We start from the raw sequence: 21,271 nt of genomic DNA, 5'->3' as shown, positions 1-21,271 counted from the left end.
TAGCTTTCTATCTGAATGCCTATACATTCTTTTTCTTCTCTTGCTTTTTTTTTTTTTCCCCGTGAACAGTGTTGAAACTGTCAAATGTTTTTCTGCATCTTTGCGGTCTTTCCCCCTTTTTTTCTTATCAATATATTGAATTACATTGTTTTTTTTTTTAAACATTAAGTCAACCTTGCATTCCTTAGGATAAGTCTCCCTTGGTCATGATGGTATTCTTTTTATATATCACTTTATTGACCCAGTAATATATTTTAAAAAATAATTTTTATGTCCATTTTTATGAGACTTATTGGTTTATAGTTTTCTTATAATGTCTTTGTTGGATTTTAGTGTTCATGTAGTATGGTACCTCAAAAAATGAGTTGGAAATTGTTTCTTCCTATATTTGCTGGGAGAATTTTTATAAGATTTGTATTATTTCTTCCTTAATTGTTGGATAGAGTTCACCAGTGAAACCATCTGGGCCTATAGTTTACTTTGTGGGAAGCCTTTTAAATTATGAATTTAATTTCTTTAGTAGATATTGGATTTATTCCATTTATTTTTTTTTAATTTCTTGAAATGTTGGTGATTTGTCTTTCAAGGAATGTTTCAATTTTATCTGGTCTATTGCACAAAATATTGCCCTATTTTTTTAAACGTCTGTAGGATTTGTAGGATCTTCCTATATTCCTGACATTGGTTAATTTGTTTGTTTTCTCCCTTTGTTTTAATCAGTCTAGGTAGAAGTCTGTAACTTACTGATATTTTCCCTCCAAAGAGCCAGATTTGGGGTGGTTTGATTTTCTTATTTTTTTTTTTCTGTTTTCTCTTCGGTTTATTCCCTTCGTTGTTTCATTATTTTTCTTGCTTTAGGTTTCACTTGTGTTTCTTTTTCTGGCTTCATGTGAAGATTAGACCATTTATTATTATTATTATTATTATTATTATTATTATTATTGACAGGGTCTTGCTCTGTCACCCAGGCTGGAGTGCAGTGGCACGACCATAGTTCACTGTAGTGTCGAACTCCTGGGCTCAAGCGAGTCTCCCATCTCTGCCTCCTGAGTAGCTAGGACTACAGGTACATGCCATCATGCTTGGCTTTTTATTTTTGTATGAATGGGGTGTTGCTATGTTGCTCAGGCTGGTCTCAAATTGCTCAAGCAATTCTCCTGCCTTGGCCTCCCAAAGTGCTAGGATTACAGGTGTGGGCCATTGCACCTACCTAATCTTTTTTTTTTATTTTACTGCTTTTTTCCTAATACTTTTTTATTTCTAAGGTTTAAACCTTCCTTCTAACCACTGCTTTAGCTGCATTCCATGAACCTTAATATATTGTGTGTTCATTTTAATTATATTTGAAATATTTTCTAATTTCCCTTGTTATTTCTTTTGTGTCCTATGGGTCATTCAGAAGCATATTGTTTGATTTTCCAATATTTTTAAGTTTTCCATTTTTTTTTTTTTTGCTATTGACTTCTGATTTAGTTCTGTTTTGGTCACAGAGTATACTCTATATAATTTGAATTCTTTTAAACTGTTCAGACTTATTTTATGACTCAGCATATGGTCTACTGTGAATTTTTCAAAAGTACTTGTAAGGGATGTGTGCTCTGCAGTTGTTGAGTGGAGTATCCTATAAATGTCCATTATGTCAAGTTCTATAATAAGATTTTCCTGTGATCTTTACTCAGTAGATCAACAATTTCTATGACTATTACTGTAAGCAATAGTAGTAATTGCCACTACTAATTATTTTTTAATTAGTTTACTACATACCATACCCTCTTCTAAGCACTTTACATGGATTAATTTCTGTAATCTTCAGTAAACTCTGTTGAGGTGTAAGTGCCATTATTACCTCCATTTTCTGGATTTGTACTTAGGCACAAGTAGGTTATTAGGTGGTAGACCAGGAATTGAATCTAAGCAGTTTGACCCTAAAACTTGCACATACAGTGTTTATGGGAAATGGAAAATTATGATAGTCTAACACTAAAATTAGGATTTTTTTTCCTGAAAACTTTTTTCATGAGCCGTAGTTTTTTTTTGGTTATATTCTTCTTCAACTTGGTTTTTCCTTACTTGCACCATCTTGATGTTGATAGCACTATTTAAATTAGTTATATGAAGAGTTTGTAAAGAAAATTTAAGGACTTGTAACATTGGAAACACTGACAGTGTACTTGCCCTTACTCCTTTAACAAAATAGGCTCTTGGCTGGTAAAATTCAGTGATTTATGATCCTGATCCATGAATAGCACTCTGCTCATATGGGGTTATTTGAAAACTGTTTGCCAAAAAGATTTCTGCTCTAAAAGCCTTTCTAAATGAATGAACATTTAGTATTTTCTTGTTACATGCTAACTCCACTGGCTTAAAGCTTTGCTGGTTGTTAAAATGTCAACATCCCCAGGAAATAGGTCATAATAACTTTTACTAGTTGTATTGTCCTTACTGGTAGTGACTTTGATAAGATTCTTTCCTTTAGTCTAGGTTTTATTAGGGGTCAAGGTAAAGAAATCAAGAGGGCATAGCAGGAAAGGCCAAAGTCCTGTATCACTTACAATTTCACTGAGATGCCGGTATTCATTTTAGAAATGATTTTCAATGTTTAGTTTAGTTTATTAAACACTTATTGAGTGCCTACAGTGTGGTAGGCATTATGCTTTATGTGATAGGCATTATGCTATGTTGGGGATATTTGAATGAGTATTATCTATTCTCTGTTCTAAAACAGTAAACAATATACTGGTAAAAATGTTACAATACTAGATGATAATGGAACAATAGAAGTATGTACATAGTTCAGAAGCAGCAATCACTAATCACCCTTATCACCCTTATTGGAGTTCAGTTAGACATCCTAGGCTTGTATCCAGTTTACTCTGGTGTATGTTTCACAGCTGTATAACCTTAGGCAAGATATTAGTAGTCTCTGAAATGGGGATTATAATTATGTCACCCCAAAAGATTGTCATAGTGAATAAATACTAATTCATTTAAGACCCTTAGAACAATGCTTGCCACCTGATAAACAACAAATATTAGCTATTATTGTTGTTAGTATTATTAATTGACTACCTACTTGTTTGTCTTCTATCTAGTCTGTATTCCTTTTGGGCAGAGTCCTTTGTGTATTCAGCCTAACATAAATGAATGAATGAATCAATGAATTGAAGAACTAATTCTGGTGGATAGGTCAGGTGTTTGAAGTGTGACAAAGCAAAGAAGGGGATTTCAGTCAGAGACAATAGTTGGGTAACTTCATAAATCTCTGATCCAACATTGTATATTCAGGATTTGTGGGAAATCAGATACCGATGGAACATCAGTGGACTTGGGTAGGCAATTACTCTGAACAGATAGATAGGTCATTACCATGTCAGGAATTTAGAGACTATCCTCAGGTACGGAGGAACCACTGAAGGCTTTTAACTTCTGAATGACTCTAGATTTTTAATTGAGAAAGATCACTGTTAATTGCAGTGAAAAGGATATCGAGACTGGTAAATAAAAAGTAAGGAGGCTATTGTGGTCAAGATAAGAAATGATGATAGCCTCAAGAAAGGCAGTGGCAGTGGGGATGGTGGAAAAGACAAATTTGAGGGAAGTAAAGATAAACAAGATTTGGTGTCTGATTTCATGTGAGGTTGAGGGAAAGCAAGAAAGGTATGATTATTTTCAGGTAACTGGATGGTGGTTGATGTTCTTGATTGAGATAGAGCTCCTGAAAGAAAAGTTTTGAGGTGATGAAAGGTAGTGAAATTTTTGATACATTGAATTTTTGTTTTTTCTTGAGACAGAGTCTCCCTCTGTAGCCCAGGTTGGAGTGCAGTAGTGTGATCTTGGCTCACTGCAACCTCCGTTTCCCGGGTTCAAGTGATTCTCCTGCCTCAGCCTCCTGGGTAGCTGGGACTACAGGCGCGCGCCACCATGCCTGGCTAATTTTTGTATTTTTAGTAGAGATGGGGTTTCACTAGTAGAGATGGGGTTTAGTAGAGATGTATTTTTAGTAGAGATGGGCTCGATCTTCTGACTTCATGATCCGCCCACCTTGGCCTCCCAAAATGCTGGGATTGCAGGCATGAGCCACTGCGCCCGGACTTTTTTTTTTTTTTTTTTTTTTTGAGACAAAGTCTCACTGTTGTACATGCTGGAGTGGTGTGGTGCAGTCATAGTTAACTGCAGCCTTGAACTCCTGGGCTCAAGCGGTCCTTCTGCCTAGCTTCCCAAGTTGCTGGGACTACAGGTGTATGCCACCACACCTGGCTAGTTTTTCTTTCTTTTTTTTGAAATGAAGTCTCACTCTGTCACCCAGGTCAGAGTGCAGTGGTGCCATCTCAGCTCACCGCAACCTCCGCCTCACGGGTTCAAGTGATTCTCTTGCCTCAGCCTCCCAAGTAGCTGGGACTACAGGTGGCCACCACCATGCCTGGCTAATTATTTTTTGTATTTTTAGTAGAGACGGGGTTTCACTGTGTTGGCCAGGCTGGTCTCAAACTCCTGACCTTGTGATCCACCCGCCTTGGCCTCCCAAAGCGCTGGGATTACAGGCATGAGCCACCGCACCCAGCTTCTTCTTTTTTTTTTTTTTTTTGGTAGCAGTGGGGTCTCACTATGTTGTCCCATCTGGTCTCAAACTCCTGAGCTCAAGTGATCCTCCCACCTTGGCCTCTCAAAGTCCTGGGACTACAGGCGTGAGCTCCCACAAGTGGCCTGATATGTTGAATTTATTGTTCCTGTGTGACTCCCAGGTAGAGATGTTTAGCAAGCAGTTGGATATTTGTAACCTAAGCTTGGGAAATAAAGATTTAAAAAGTGATCAGTGTTGAGAATGATGAAGAGCAGTAGATGAAATCACCCAGAGCCTAAGTATTGAATGAGGAGTAAAGGCTAAGCCTTGGGAAACGCAGACATTTAAAAAATTGGAGAGGAGGAGGATTGAGCCAAATAAATATAGAAGGGTAACACAGATCTGGGGGTAAAATCATAAGAACATGATGTTAGGAAAGGCAAGAGAGGAAATAGTTTCCAGCAGGAGAGAATGCCTGAAGTATCAGTTACTGCAAGGAGCTTATTTAGGGATTTAATTGGTAAATAAGAGACAGTGTTCTTAAACTCTAAGACTTGGACAATTTCTGAGGAATAGTGGGACCGAAGTCAGATTGCAGTTGATTTAGCATTAGTTGATTTAACTCCCAGCCCTCAGAGCATCTGGGGACAAAAGAGATGCTGGGTACAAATCCAAAGTATTAGGATAGATTTTACTTTATTTTATGTAATTTACTCTCTTCTTGTACTTTTCCTGAGTTTGGAAGCCAAACTCTTCTGCTAGTGATACTACTGAATAAGCATTCCATTAAAATATGGACTCAAGTGTAAAAACTGCTTGTCACCAACATTTATAGGAATAGCATAGCAGATATTTTAGAAGTTAATTTCTTTGGCAGATTTGGTGTAATTCAGAAATTATGCATTACTTGGTATTTTCTTTTTTTGTAATTTATTGAAGGTCTTTGAATACAGCTGAAAGAAAAATGAGAATTTTGGAAAGTTCCCTTGCTTTCAATTTTATGTGCTTAACATGTCAATTCAAAGTTTTTTTAATGAGTTTTTAAGGACCCCAATATAGAATTCATATTGGAAATACTCATAACTTTATGTTGATACCAGCTGTTGCTACTCTGATAAATTGCTTAAGAAATGATTTAATGGGCTATTATTTCTTCTCCTGTTACTGGAAATAAATGTCATGTATCTTTATCCATAAGATGTTTAGTGACAGGATTCTTTGATAGGGAACTGATTATAATACAAATAAAAAACAAATACCTTTTTAAGTATTTGTTTCGTTTTGGTTTGCTTTGTTTTACTTTGCATAATTTTTTGAATTATGGAATAATTCTATATTCTGCTGGTGATGTTTAGGCAAAACAATGATAAGACACCAGGCACATTTAGGTGCTACTACTTATTTCTGAGTATGTACCATATTGTATTGCAGTGAGTTGTAAGGGAGAAAACATTTCTTAGTGTCTTAGGTTTATGGCTAAGACCCCCTATAACAAGAGACAGAATAACAAGAGAAAAACATAGAAATTTATTTAAGTTTTACATGACATAGTGTTGCAGGTTTTCTTTAGTTCGGCTAAAGACAGAGTCCTTGTCTGTCCCACGCCACAGAAATTTAGGCTTGCAGATGGTTTGAAGGGTGAGTAAAACAGGATTTTATTGGGTGAAAAGGAAGAAAAAGGGGAAGCAGGGACTCTCGCTAGGCCAGAGTGCTAGAGCGCTTCCCGCCAGCTCTTCAAATTCCAGGTTCCATACAGGAAGAGGAAGGGCCAGGTTCCTCCCACTGCAAACAGGGCGAACTTCTCGAGGTTCCACTCCAATGAGCATTATGGTTGGAGTTTTTCTAGGGCGGCCCTCCCACCTGGCTGTCTCATTCCCCTCTCTAAAGAACTCGTCTGACAAAGGGCTAATATCCAGAATCTATAATGAACTCAAACAAATCTACAAGAAAAAAACAACCCCATCAAAAAGTGGGCAAAGGATATGAACAGACACTTCTCAAAAGAAGACATTTATGCAGCCAAAAAACACATGAAAAAATGCTCATGATCACTGGCCATCAGAGAAATGCAAATCAAAACCACAATGAGATACCATCTCACACCAATTAGAATGGCGATCATTAAAAAGTCAGGAAACAACAGGTGCTGGAGAGGATGTGGAGAAATAGGAACACTTTTACACTGTTGGTGGGACTGTAAACTAATTCAACCATTGTGGAAGTCAGTGTGGTGATTCCTCAGGGATCTAGAACTAGAAATACCATTTGACCCAGCCATTTCATTACTGGATATATACCCAAAGGATTATAAATCATGCTGCTATAAAGACACATGCACACGTATGTTTATAGTGGCACTATTCACAATAGCAAAGACTTGGAACCAACCTAAATGTCCAACAATGATAGACTGGATTAAGAAAATGTGGCACATATACACCATGGAATACTATGCAGCCATAAAAAATGATGAGTTCATGTCCTTTGTAGGGACATGGATGAAACTGGAAACCATTATTCTCAGCAAACTGTCGCAAGGACAAAAAACCAAACACTGCATGTTCTCACTCATAGGTGGGAATTGAACAATGAGAACACATGGACACAGGAAGGGGAACATCACACACCGGGGACTGTTGTGGAGTGGGGGGAGGGGGGAGGGACAGCATTAGGAGATATATCTAATGCTAAATGACGAGTTAATGGGTGCAGCACACCAACATGGCACATGTATACATATGTAACAAACCTGCACGTTGTGCACATGTACCCTAAAACTTAAAGTATAATAATAATAAAATTAAAAACAAAAAAAACGAAGTATATCTAACTGCTGTTAGATTAAGGATAAGGAATACTACTGATCTTAACTGCTTCCTGCTGATGGGGGCGCTGTTTTGGGGAAATAGCAGAGCTCCCTCAGAGACCTATCTAAGGGTTTCCAGCAGAAGGGGCCATCGTCAGAGGCTCTGGTTGCATGATTGTTTGGAGTTTGATGGCCTGAAGGCAAGAACAGACAAACCGGGTTATTAGAAGACATATATCAAAATGAAACAAGGGGACAGTTAAGGGCAGCTCAAAAATCCCGAGGCCAGAGGGCAAAAGCCTGACTGGCAAAAACACTTTACCCTTTTGCTGGCATGTTGGGTTTTTGGGTTCCCTTTCCCTGAGGCCAATCCTAAGCCAACCAGTGTAAAGGCTGGGAAATTAACTCTTTGCAGGATACATCCGAGGGAAGTGTCCCATAGCACAGAGACACAATTACCTATCAGTGAAGAGAGGACAGAGGAGAAAAAAGGAAAAAAGAGGGTGCCTTTTAAAGGACTCGTAGGGGTCCAGGGTGTATTTTAAAGGGGTACAGACTGAAGATAAACGGCTACCCATCTAGAAAGAGGGTAGCAGGCATCCCTGGTTCCCTTCTCTTCCTAGCAAATACCCAGGGTACCTGAGGGAGAGAGGGAAGAGCATCCTCTTTCCAACTTCTGTCCTTGCATCCCCGAGTTCTGGTGACCTTGGCAGGTGCCGCCATGAGTACCAAAGCTGCTTGCACCCATGAAACAGGGGGACCTAGAGAATAGGAATTATCTGCTCTCACCTATGTCTCTTTCCCAGCTACTGTCAGTAGCCTTGGAGTTCCCTAGACCTGATTTATGCCACGGATACTGATGTGGCCTTTATCCAAATAGGAAGCTTGGGCTTGGCTTAATAGGAAGGAATCAGCCACACTCACCTGCGCTGTGCCTTTTAACTTCCCTTATTGTCTGCCTTCGGATCCCTCAGATCCAATTTTCTTTCCTATGGCTTTGACCCAAAGTTTGGAATTGAGTCTGGGGCAGAAATGTATCTTAAGGGGGTTGAATAGACTCCTTATCATAAGCCAAATGCTAAGGTGAAACTGTGGAACTGAGTGCTCCTCCAACAAGGGAGAGGAAAGGATGTCTTGTGACACACCCAGATAACAGGTGCTAAGAGTTGGGTACATGGTGCCTGGCTTTGTTTACCTCCCTTGGTCTTACTTTCCCAAAAGGAAACCTCTGAGTGATGAGCATCCTATTTATTCCCATCATCTGGCAGAATTTGCAGGATAATTGCTCAGAACTAGAATATTGATCCAGACTTGTACATTACCCATCCCTTTTGTTCTTTCTGAGCTGCAGCCAGAAATTGCTGGTTGGTTCACAGGAACAAGCAGGGTTAGTCTAAAATGTAGGTGAAAAAAACAACTAGTGAGTTTAGAATTTAATGGCAAATACAAGTTTTGAAACATGATTTCTGTCTAGTCCTCATGTTGTTAAAAAACAAATCGTCATAGGACTGAGTGGTTTGCAAAATAGACTTTAGTTTTATACTTGGCCTGATTATTTGCATAAAGTGCAGCAAGAATAATTATTTCTACATAGGCCTTTTGGATTGGTTTTGATGGAAGTTTCTTCCACAAGGAATCTCAGATAAGACCTTTTAAGGCCAAGCCCAGTCATGGGTTTGTATCCTCAAACACCTGTGAGTTGGGTGATTCTCTCCTCTTAGGGTCCCAAGATAAACTTAGAGCTCCTGGACCTGTTAGAAAGTGACATTCTTTACTGACCACAGGTACAGGGACTGTGTAGACAAGGGTAGGAGGCCAGTTTCTCACTGGGCTTTTATGGCCTCTGCAATTTGAGATTGACTCAGCCTCAGTAAAATAACCACTTTCTCTAATTGTGTTCTGTTGCAAAAGAAAAATGAATTCTTACTGCACTGATGCAAACAACTATATTGCCATAAGAAGGCTCACAGATAGTTTCCAAATTCTGGTGGAACCAGGCAGAGAGAAACAAACACGCTCCAAATCTTGATCATAGGAATATACCTTACTCAATTATTAAAGGCCATAAATAGTTCAAAATAAGTTTCCTTGACTCTGAAAAACAAAGCAAGGATCAGCAGTATTCCAAGTAAAAGTCAAAAAGGTTGCTTTGGCTTTCTGAGTTCAGTGCATTTAGTTAACTCTTGTTTTGCTTGATATTCATGAATATTTCAGCTCTTCATGAGTCCTGTACATTTTCCTTTATTAAAATGTCACAGTCTCCAAAGTTATCAGAAGTCTGTGTTTGAGAGCAACTGTTAAAGTTCTATAGCTTATTATAAACCATCTTTTGAAAAGGATTAAAATAAGACAACAATTATCTGTGAGTAGCAAAATATCCAGGGTAGTTACAGTTAGAAACACAGTTGACAAAGAAGTGTGGTTATTTCTGTGGTTTACGATAACTTAACATTGATTGTGGTTGACAGCATATACTTAGACATTAGAATTTTAGAAATCCCATATGATTTTTGAACATATATTAGCATTATTCACAAAAATATAACCTAAAGAAGACAGAACATCATTTTGGCAATCCCATGTACCTAAACATGTCAAATAATCCAGTTTACCTCTCTTTTTCTGGACACTTCAGGGTCCCCTGAAGTATTCGAAAAGCCAAGTGCTGGCTGGGAGTGGTGGCTCATGCCTGTAATCCCAGCACTTTGGGAGGCCGAGGCTGGTGAATCACCTGAGGTTGGGAGTTCAAGACCAGCCTGGCCAACGTGGAGAACCCTCATCTCTACTAAAAATACAAAATTAGCAGGTTGTGGTGGCACATGCCTGTAATCCCAGCTACTTGGGAGGCTGAGGCAGGAGAATCCCTTGAACTTGGTGGGGCGGGGTGGGGGGGGGGGGCGGAGGTTCCGGTGAGCCGAGATTGTGCCATGGCACTCCAGCCTGGGTAGCAAGAGTGAAACTCCATCTCAAAAAAAAAAAAAAAGAGAAGAAAGTGAGGTGCCAGGGAACGCGGTTTTGAAACTGAAGTTTGAATTTGGGAAAGCTGTTAAATGTTCAAGGTTTAAAATACTTGAAGCCAGGCCTGGTGGCTTATGCCTGTATTCCTAGCACTTTGGGAGGCCGAGGTGGGTGAAACCCCATCTCTACTAAAAATACAAAAATTAGCTGGGCGTGGTGGTGGGCGCCTGCAATCCTAGCTACTTGGGAGGCTGAGGTGGGTGAAACCCCATCTCTACTAAAAATACAAAAATTAGCTGGGCGTGATGGTGGGCGCCTGCAATCCTAGCTACTCGGGAGGCTGAGGCAGAGAATTGCTTGAACCTGGGAGGAAGAGGTGTCAGTGAGCCAAGATGGCTTCACTGCACTCCAGCCTGGGCGACAGAGTGAGACTCTATCTCGAATGAATGAATGAATGAATGTATGTCTGAGAACTGAATGACGAGAAGGAACTCACCATAATGACACAGGATTTTTCTTGGTCACTTTGCCAGTCGGAGACCTCTGGTTGGTAACGCCCCTGTGCGGGCCTTGCTGGGCCTGGGTTTACCACAGGAGATGCCCTACACTTGACCTGCCAGTTCATGCCCGGCCTGCAGTTTGTCACGGATCGCATGGCCACTGTGACTGTGTGTTCAGCCTCTGGTTGGAGGTGGGGTGTGAGCGAGCAAGTGTGGGGTCTGGCCAGTTGTTCCAAGTGCTGACACAGAAGCAGGCTTTGTGCAGTGCTTGTTGCTGGACTAGGCATGTCTCAAGACACTCCTGTGATGGTCTCTGATGTCCAGATAGAGGACACAGCACCCAGGATGGGGTGCTGTGACTCTGAAGCCCCTGAGGGGGTGTTACAGCATGCTAATTAGCTCAAGGGGCTGAAAGAGCGGTTATCTGTTCCAGATGGCGGTGTGTTAACTGCTCTTTCAGCCCCTTGCCCCAGTTTGGCCTGTGGCTGCAGGCCTGGCTCAGCCCCATTGCTGCTTTCTGTTGTGTGGGGCAGCTGCCCTCTGCCAGCAGAGGGCAGAGGGCTGAGGTCCACAATGTTACAGCCTTCTGTGTACCCACTTTCAGTGGGTCCTGAGTTCTTGTCCCATGTCCAAGAATAATAGGATCACACTGAGAATTGAAGAGTGAGGAAGGTGGAGAATTTTTTTTTTTTTTTTTTTTTTGGAGACAGAGTCTTGCTCTGTCACCCAGGCTGGAGTGCAGTGGTGCGATCTCGGCTCACTGCAAGCTCCGCCTCCTGGGTTCATGCCATTCTCCTGCCTCAGCCTCTCCGAGTAGCTGGGACTACAGGCGCCCACCACCACGCCTGGCTAATTTTTTGTATTTTTTTTAGTAGAGATGGGGTTTCACCATGGTCTCGATCTCCTGACCTCGTGATCCACCTGCTTCGGCCTCCCAAAGTGCTGGGATTACAAGCGTGAGCCACCGTGCCTGGCTGGAAGGTGGAGAATTTAATTGAGCAATGAAACAGATCTCAGCAGAGAGGGGACATGAGGGTGGTCCCCTACCCAAAGTCAGGTGGCCTCTCTCCCATTGTGGCTGGGTCCAGGGCTTTTATGGGCTCAGATTGGGGAGTGTATGCTGATTGGTTTGTGAATGCAAAAAGATTAAAACAAAGGCACCACTCAAAGTTGGGCATGACAGTGTAAAAAGTCAATTAGGGAAGGGGAGGTATATGTAAAATAGGTGAAGGCTGGGGATCAATCAGAGGAAAGTGTGTCAAATGGGAAGACAGATTCTCAGTCCGGTTTGTGGATTTGACTTGCAACTTGTCTTTCAGGCTTTAAACTGCCTTTTAGCTTGAAGGTGGGGTTTCACTGGGGATGTGCCCCTGTCTGCCTAGGATTTGTCTGCCACCTGCCACTGTCAATATAAAGATCCAGGGAAAGACTTTCAAAGGAACAGCTAATGTAAAAGTTCTAAGATACGGACAAGCTTGGATTGTTGTTAGGATTGAATTCTTGCTATCCTTATTGTTATTGCCATAGTAATTATTTTTGCAGGATTTCCAGAGTAGTGCTAGACTAGGACACAGAAGCCACTTTTGCTGCTTCATTATTCCTGAACATTACTTGCATATTGTACTATAGGTTAGACTCTCTCATTCCCCATAGTGTTAACATCAACAGCACAAAATGGTAACAAGAAATAACTTGTTATTACTGTGTGCTGAGCATTTGTCTAAATACTTTACTTGCTTTTTGTGTCTGGCTTGGGACAGAATTTGGATTCAGAAAAGAGAGAGATCTCAAGAAACAAGAGAGGAAGGAAAGTTAGAATGAATTGAGAGGAGCCATAATGGTAAAAAGACATGAAATGGTACTTCAGGTGAAGAGTTAAGGGGGAGCAGAAACTTTTCTCTTGATAAATCTGTTTTCCACATGCCAACTTCCTGTTTTTTGTTTTCAGACAAGAGATAGTTTGGAGGGAAGAGGCTTGCCCGTAAGAAAAGGATAGGCTTCAGGTCAGGACAGGAGTTAGCTGTTCTCAGAAATTTCTATGACTTGACTTTCAATACAGCGAAGTAAGCTACTTTTTTGATCTGTGCTAAGTGTAGGTTTGATATTAAAATATCAAATGTTTTCTTGCCCTTTCCTCCAAATATCTTCTTTGCTTTTGAGTGCCTTAACATTCCTTTAAGTTGGAGGCAAAACTTTTAATCAACTATTAAAGTTAAAAAGCATAAAAGGAAAATTCCCATTTGAAGATGCATGTTGGTTTAAACCTACTTAAATCAAAGTATGATCAGTCAGTAAATAACCAAAAGTAACTGAATAATAACTATTATAACTGCAGAAAGATGAAAATTAACAAGGTTGTGGAGTACTTATAAAATTGTGAGAAAATATCTGTTGGGGGCATTTTCTTTTTTTTTTAACTTAGTGCTTCTGATTAGCATTGGTGTTCTTTATTGTCACCTCTGCAGAGGTAAATAGAAGCTGCTTGGAAATGTATTTTTTTCTTGTGATTTTATGTATCTGTAGCTTAGTGAGACTATTTGATTCTGTTATGTGTTTTATATAGACATTCTTGTTGAAAATAACAGGTCTTGTAGGTAATAGTTCTCAATTCAGCTTTGCATCAGAATAACTTATGAACCTTAAAAAAAAAAATCCAGATTCCTAAATCTTGCCCTAAGGATTAGGCATTAGTGTTTAAAATATAAAAAGCCTCAGGTCTGGTTTCCTCATTTATAGCCACTGTTGAGACTTGTAACTTTAGAGAATTTATAGAGATATCAGCATATTGTACTTTGTATTTAATATTTGATGATGGCATGCCATATTGAAAAAGGTTTTAGAATTTATTTGCATAAATGTGATGAATCTTTGTGATGTGGCTTAGCCAACCCTCATTTATTGAGCTCCTATTTACATGTTGCTAAGCTGTAATGAACGCTGATATGAACCAGACAATTTTCTTTACAAATACAGATTGATTTTTTAGTTATCTAAAATATGTGCATATTGGGAACAAGTAGTGTTTTTTAATAAAAATATGCTTATTTGAAACTCAGTTTCTAGGTGCAATATTTAGATTCTATATGAGATCAAAGTAGTTCAGATTCTGCTTGTATAGGAAACTAAGTGCAGATGAAATATTTTACCACTATTGTACAATTTTGTACTACAACATCAGAGTTGAGTTGTTTATACAAAACGTTTGTCAACTTCTCAGAAAGACAGTTATATTGTTTGTAAATAAGAACAGTTTTATTTCCAATCTGTATATTTTTTCTTACTGTAATGCATTGGACAGGGCTTCATGGGATGTTGAATGAGAGTGGTGACAGTGGACTTTCTTCCTTCTTTCTCCATCTCAGGGGGAAATTAATCAGCCTTTTACCTTTAAACATAGTGTTACTTGTAGATTTTTCTTAGATACTCTTTATCAGGTTGAGGAAGCGTGCTTGTATTACTTGTTTACTGAGCATTTTTAACATGAATGAATGCTAAATTTTCTCAAATGCCCTTTATTTTGAGATGACATTAATTGATATGAACATAAGTTTTCTTCTTTAGTCTATTAATATAGTGGATTATGCTGATTGATTTTTCCAATGTTGAACCAGCTTGGCATTCCCCAACTAAATCCTATTGGTTGTGATGTATTTTGTATGTGTATATGTATAAAATTTGTAATTTGGTTTATATATATTTGATTTGAAATATATTTGAATATACATTTATTTGAATTTGTTTTATGTATATGTATAAAATGATTTGATTTGCTAATATATATAATTTATAATTTGATTAACAAATTAAATCCATATAGATATATGTAACCCACATGTATATTTTTATACATATAACAAATATATCTTTAACAAAATATATAACAACTATATCTGTGGCTACCTATCAGGGATGGGTATAATATAGGAAGGCATATTGGTACACATGTGGTTCCCCAACTGTATACAGTTGTAAAAATTCTTTGAGCTGTATACTTTAGTTTTGTGTAAGGTAGTTAGTTAAGAGTCTAGACCCCGACTCCAAAAAAAAAAAAAAGAGTCTAGCATCACTTGCTTATCTGTCTGTCCTAGAACCTCTGGTGTCTCAGGTTTTTCTGATGAAAAGAAATTGAGTTCTCCAAAAATAATTAGTAGGTTTCATCATATTAGTTAAAAATAATACTAGAGGAACATAAATTTAGAATATCCTGTGAAGGACAATGCACCTTAAAAGTTTTCAGAACCTCAGACATGCTGTAGATCAAACACGACATGCTATTCTTCCTTGCAGCTCTTTTGAATGAACTATTTAAATACTATCAATGTTTCCTTCAGATTTCTAATACTTAAATACACTGTTATATTTTTCTCAGTCTGAGGGAAAAGGCCATACCAATGCTGGAGATGCAATATATGAGGTGGTGAGTCTACAGCGAGAGTCTGACAAGGAGGAACCAGTCACTCCTACTAGTGGAGGGGGTCCAGTGTCACCCCAGGATGATGAAGCAGAAGAGGGTAAGAAGCTGGACTTAATCAGTTTCTTCTGTATGTATAGCTGCTTTACTTACAGTCTTCAGAGGAGGTGTGTGTGTTGTGGGGAGAAGTGGTGGTTATTCCTAACTTCTGTTACCCTGAGGCCAGATTCTACAAGATGCAGAAAAGAATTTGGTTCATTTGGTTCCTAAGTTGCATAGTCCCCAGTGCCACTTTTGCAACTATTTAAATTTGACAGCATCACTTGGCTGTTGTTGTTTTCTATTTTATTTCAATTATTTTTATTTTTTATTTTTTTGAGATGGAGTCTCCCCTGTCACCCAGGTTGGAGTACAGTGGAAAATCTCGGCTCACTGCAACCTCTGCCTCCCGGGTTCAAACAATTCTCCTGCCTCAGCCTCCTGAGTAGCCAGATACAGGTGTGCGCCACCATGCTTGGCTACTTTTTTTTGTATTTTTAGTAGAGATGGGGTTTCACCATGTTGGCCAGGTTTGTCTCGAACTCCTGACCTCAAGTAATCTGCCCGCCTCAGCCTCCCAAAGTGCTGGGATTACAGGTGTGAGCCACTGCACCTGCCCTCAATTAATTTTTAAAAATTTTTTAGTTGTAATTATAGCCTTTAATTTTTTTTCTATTTTATTTTTTCTATTTTATTCTTTGCCTGTATGTATGTATGTATGTATATATATATATATTTTAATACTTTAAGTTCTAGGGTACATGTGCACAACGTGCAGGTTTGTTACACATGTATACATGCGCCATGTTGGTGTGCTGCACCCATTAACTCGTCATTTATATTAGGTATCTCTCCTAATGCTATCCCTCCCCTCTCCCCCCACCCCATAACAGGCCCCGGTGTGTGATGTTCCCCTTCCTGTGTCCAAGTGTTCTCATTGTTCAATTCTCACCTATGAGTGAGAACATGCAGTGTTTGGTTTTTTGCCCTTGCGATAGTTTGCTCAGAATGATGGTTTCCAGCTTCGTCCATGTCCCTACAAAGGACATGAACTCATCCTTTTTTATGGCTGCATAGTATTCCATGGTGTATATGTGCCACATTTTCTTAATCCAGTCTATCATTGATGGACATTTGGGTTGGTTCCAAGTCTTTGCTATTCTGAGTAGTGCCGCAATAAACATACGTGTGCATGTGTCTTTATAGCAGCATGATTTATAATCCTTTGGGTATATACCCAGTAATGGGATGGCTGGGTCAAATGGTATTTCTAGTTCTAGATCCTTGAGGAATCGCTACACCGTCTTCCACAATGGTTGAACTAGTTTACAGTCCCACTAACAGTGTAAAAGTGTTTCTATTTCTTCACATCCTCTCCAGCACCTGTTGTTTCCTGACTTTTTAATGATCGCCATTCTAACTGTTGTGAGATGGTATCTCATTGTGGTTTTGATTTGCATTTCTCTGATGGCCTGTGATGATGAGCATTTTTTCGTGTGTCTGTTGGCTGCATAAATGTCTTCTTGAAGTATCTAATGAGAAGTTTCAAATGATCTCCTGTGATTTTAGAATTTTCATGATTGTTATGTCATGTCCTATTTCTCATTTGACATCATTCAATTCTTACTTGTTTTTTGTTTTTGCTGTACCTCTTACCACTGCTTTTTTGGAAATAGTGGGGTATCTGCTCTATTTACTACGTGGTTGCTGCTGAGAGATAACTGACCTCACAAAAAGCACACATCATATGGCTCTGTGCTCAATACTCTTTATACAAACTAGAGGTAAATGACAGATGTTTACCTTAAGACCTTGTATCATGTGCTTCTAGGGTATGGTTTATTAACAGTGAATTTCTTAATTTTTATTATCTTTGGAAAAAGCATCTTAGAATTCTCAGTCTTGCTTCTGTATGAAACTGTTTTTTTCTTTGATTGCCATAAACATAATAATTATTTTTAGCTAATATTTATTTAGTGCTTACTATATGCTAAGAACATTCCAAGTATTTCAAATATGTTAACTTATTTGCATCTTACAATCCTATGAATACTCTTATTAACTTGGTTTTAAGGATGAGAAACTGAGACACAGAGAGCATAATCACTTGCTAAGCTCGCTTAGCTCAAAGTGACAAAGCTGAGATCTGAGTCCAGGCTCTCTGACTTTAAGATTTGTACTTGTAACTATGACATTATTCGGTCAAGTTAGCCAGTTGACTAAAACATGAAAACAACTCACTTTTAAAACTAAGGTAAAATTCACATAACATGAAAATAACTATTTAAACATGTACAACTCAGTGGCATTTTAGTACATTCACAATTTTGGGCAACCATCACCTCTATCTAGTTCTTAAACATTTTTGTCATCCAAGAGGAAATATTATACCCATAAAGCAATCACTCCCTGTTCTCCCCTTTCCCTTCCCCGTGGCAGCCACTAATCTGCTTTCTATCTCTATGGCTTTACCTATTTTGCATAATTCATATAAATGGAATGATAGAAAAAGTGACTTTTTGTGTCTGGCTTCTTTCACTTAGCACGGTGTTTTTTGAGCATATTGTTTCATCTACATTGATACATGATATAGCAGGTGTCAGTATTTCATTCCATTTGATGACTGAACAATAATTGATTGTTTAGATAAACCACATTTTGTTTATCCATTCATCTTTCAATGGACACTGGTTGATTCCATATTTTGGCTATTGTGAATAATGCTGCAGTATACATGGGAGTGCAGCTGTCTCTTTGACATACTGGTTTCATTTCCTTTGGATATATATGCAGTAGTAGGATTGCTAGATTATATGGTAGTTCTATTTTTAATTTTTTGAGGAACCACTATACTGTTTTTCATAATGGTTGTACCAATTTGTATTTCTACGAATAGTGTTCAAGGGTTCCCTTTTCTCCACATCCTTGGAAATGCTTACTTTGCTTTCGGATAATAGCCGTTTTAACGGGTATGAGATGATATCTCATTGTGGTTGTGATTTCCATTTCCCTTATGATTAGTGATGTTGAGTACCTTTGCATACACCTGTTAGTCATTTGCATGTCTTCTTTTGAGAAATGTCTATTTAGGTCCCCTGTGCACTTAAATTTTTTTTTTTTTTTTGCTATTGAGTTGTGCAAAATTCACATATATATGTGTATTTGTGTATGTATGTATGTATATATATATATACAGGCAATATACATATCTATACATATATACACACATATGCATATATGCATATCTGTTATGAGACATGTGATTTGCAAATATTTTCTCCCATTCTGTAGGTTGCCCTTTCATACTGTTGATTGTTTCCTTTGTTTTGCAGATGTTGTTTAGTTTAATGTAATCCCATTTATCTATTTTTGCTTTTGTTCCTTATACTTTTGGGGTTGTATCCAAAAAATTATTGCCCAAACCAGTGTCATGGAACTGCTCCCCTTTGTTTTCTTCTAGTAGTTAAATTTAGGTCTTTAATCCATTTTTAGTTTATTTTTATGTATGGTGGTGTGAGATAAAAGTCTAATCTCTAATTTCATTCTTCTGCCTGTTGTGGATATCCGGTTTTTCCAAAACCATTTATTTGAAGAGACTGTTCTTTCCCCATTGTATGTTCTTGGCACCTTTGTTGAATATCAGTTGGCTCTAAATACATGGAATTATTTCTGTTCTCTTTATCCCATTGGTCTGTATGTCTATTTTTATGCTGATCTCATGTTGTTTTGGTTACTTTAGCATTGCAGTAGATTTTGAAGTCAGATAGTTTAATGCTTCCAGCTTTGTTCTTTTTGCTCTAGATTGTTTCACCTATTTGGGATCCTTTGTGGCTCTGTATGAATCTTAGGATTTTTTTTCCTATTACTGTGAAGAATGTCATTGGAATTTTGTTAGGGATTGCGTTGTGATCTGTAGATTGCTTTGAGTAGTATAGACATTTAAACATATTAATTCTTCCAATCCATGTACACAGTATATCACTTCATTTATTTGTATCTTCTTAAATTTCTGTCATCAATGTCTTATAGTTTTCAGTGGAGAAATCTTTCACCTCATGGGTTAAATTTATTTCTAAGTATTTATCTTTTTGTAGCTAATGGGATTTAAATGGAGTTTAAAAAAATAGTTTTCAGATAGTTTGCTGTTAGTCTGTAGGAATGCTACTGATTTTTGTATCCTGCAACTTTACTGAATTTATGTATTCTAACAGTTTTTCGATGGAGTGTTTAGGGTTTGCTATAAATAAGATCATGTCATCTGCAAACCAGGACAATTTGATTTCTTCTCCAATTTGTATGCCTTTTATTTCTTTCTCTTGCCTAATTGCTTTGGCCAGGACTCATTATTATTTTGAATAGAAGCAGCAAGAATAGGCATCCTTGTCTTGTTCTGAATCTTACAGGAAAAGCTTTTAGCCTTTCCCCATTCAGTATAATGTTAGCTGTGGGTTTGACATATATGGCCTTATTTTATCGAAGTATATCCCTTCTATACTTAATATGTTGAGGGTTTTTCATGTGAAAGGATGTTGAATTGTGTCAAATGCTTCTTCTGTATTAGTTGAAATTATCATATGATTTTTATCCTTCATTCTGTTCATGTGATGCATTACATTTACAGATTTGCATATGTTAACTCATTCTTGCATCTCCTGGATGAATCCCACTTGATCATGATGAATAATCTTTTTAATGTGCTGTTGTGTTTGGTATTCTAGTGTTCTGTTGAGGTTTTTTGCATCTGTGTTCTTCAGAAATATTGGCCTGTAGTTTTCATTTTTTGTAGTATCCTTGTCTGTGTCTGGCTTTGGTATTAGTGTAATGCTGGCCTCATAAAATGAGATTGGAATTACTCTGTTCTCTTGAATTTTTTGGAAAAGTTTGAGAACAGTTGGTATTAATTCATCTTTCAGTCATTGGTAGAATTCAGCAATGGAGCCATCAGGTCCTGAGCTTTCTGTTTTTGTTGGGTGACTGTTTATTATTGATTCAGTGTTATTACTCATTATTGGTTTGTTCAGATTTTCTGTTTCTTGATAATTCAATCTTGGTAGGTTGTATGTGTCAAGGAATTATTCATGTCTTCTAGGTTGTTTAACTGTTTAATGGTCTATAACAGTATTTTATGATTCTTTGTATTTCTGTTGTATCAGTTGAAATGTCTCCTTGGTGTTGAGGAGCATGTTGTTTAATTTCCATGTATTTGTGAATTTTCCAAACTTTTTTCTGTTATTAATTTGTTGTTTTATACTATTGTGGTTGAAAAAGATACTTGATACGATTTCAGTCTTCTTAAATTTGTTAAGACTTGTTTTGTGGCCTAACATATGATCTGTTCTAGAGAATGTTTCATACACAGTTGAGGAGAATGTATATTGTGCAGTTGTTAGATGGAATGTCTTATATATTATTTAGTCTAGAGTGTACTTTAAGTCTGATGTTCCTTTATTGATATTCTGTCTGGATGATCTGTCCATTGCTGAAAGTGGGTTGTTGAAATCTCTTACTATTTTTTGTATTGCAGAATGTCTCTTCAGATCTATTAATATCTGCTTTATATATAGGTACTTTGATATTGAGTGCATATATTTACAATTATTATAGTCTCTTGCTGAATTGACCTTTTTATTGTATAATCACCTTCTTTGTCTCTTTAAATTTTTTTAATTTTAATTTTTGTGGACACATAGTAGGTGTATATATTTATGGGGTACATGAGGTGTTTTGGTAAAGAATGCAGTGTGAAATAAGCACATCATGGAGAATGGAGTATTTATGCTCTCAAGCATTTATCCTTTGAGTTACACACAATCCAGTTACACTTTTTAAGTTATTTTAAGTTGTACAATTAAGTTATTATTGACTATAGTCATCCTGTTGTGCTGTCAAATACTAGGTCTTACTCATTCTTTCAATTTTTTTTGTGCCTATTAACCATCCCTGCCTCCCCCTCCCAACCCATCACTACTATTCCCAGCCTCTGGTAACCATCTGTA

At 37.9% G+C, this 21,271-nt stretch overlaps 1 protein-coding gene across 5 annotated transcripts in view; it reads left to right on the top strand.

Annotated features, from left to right (window-relative positions):
- Nucleotides 1–21,271, top strand: part of LOC116473207 (rab GTPase-activating protein 1-like) — a 435,590-nt gene that overhangs the window by 60,531 nt on the left and 353,788 nt on the right. For all 5 annotated transcript variants that reach the window (XR_009214608.1, XM_058443073.1, XM_058443070.1 and 2 more), the window contains one exon: nt 15,195–15,336. Coding sequence is in view for 4 of the 5 variants with exons in the window: in XM_058443073.1 (XP_058299056.1) it covers nt 15,195–15,336 (142 nt within the window). In the remaining variant the exon portion in view is untranslated. The remainder of the gene's footprint in view (nt 1–15,194; nt 15,337–21,271) is intronic.

Source organism: Hylobates moloch, unplaced genomic scaffold, assembly GCF_009828535.3.
Source record: "Hylobates moloch isolate HMO894 unplaced genomic scaffold, HMol_V3 SCAFFOLD_8, whole genome shotgun sequence".
Classification (NCBI taxonomy): Eukaryota; Metazoa; Chordata; class Mammalia; order Primates; family Hylobatidae; genus Hylobates; species Hylobates moloch.
The sequence above is the reverse complement of the archived record's forward strand: the minus strand, read 5'-3'. Positions and strand labels throughout refer to the sequence as shown.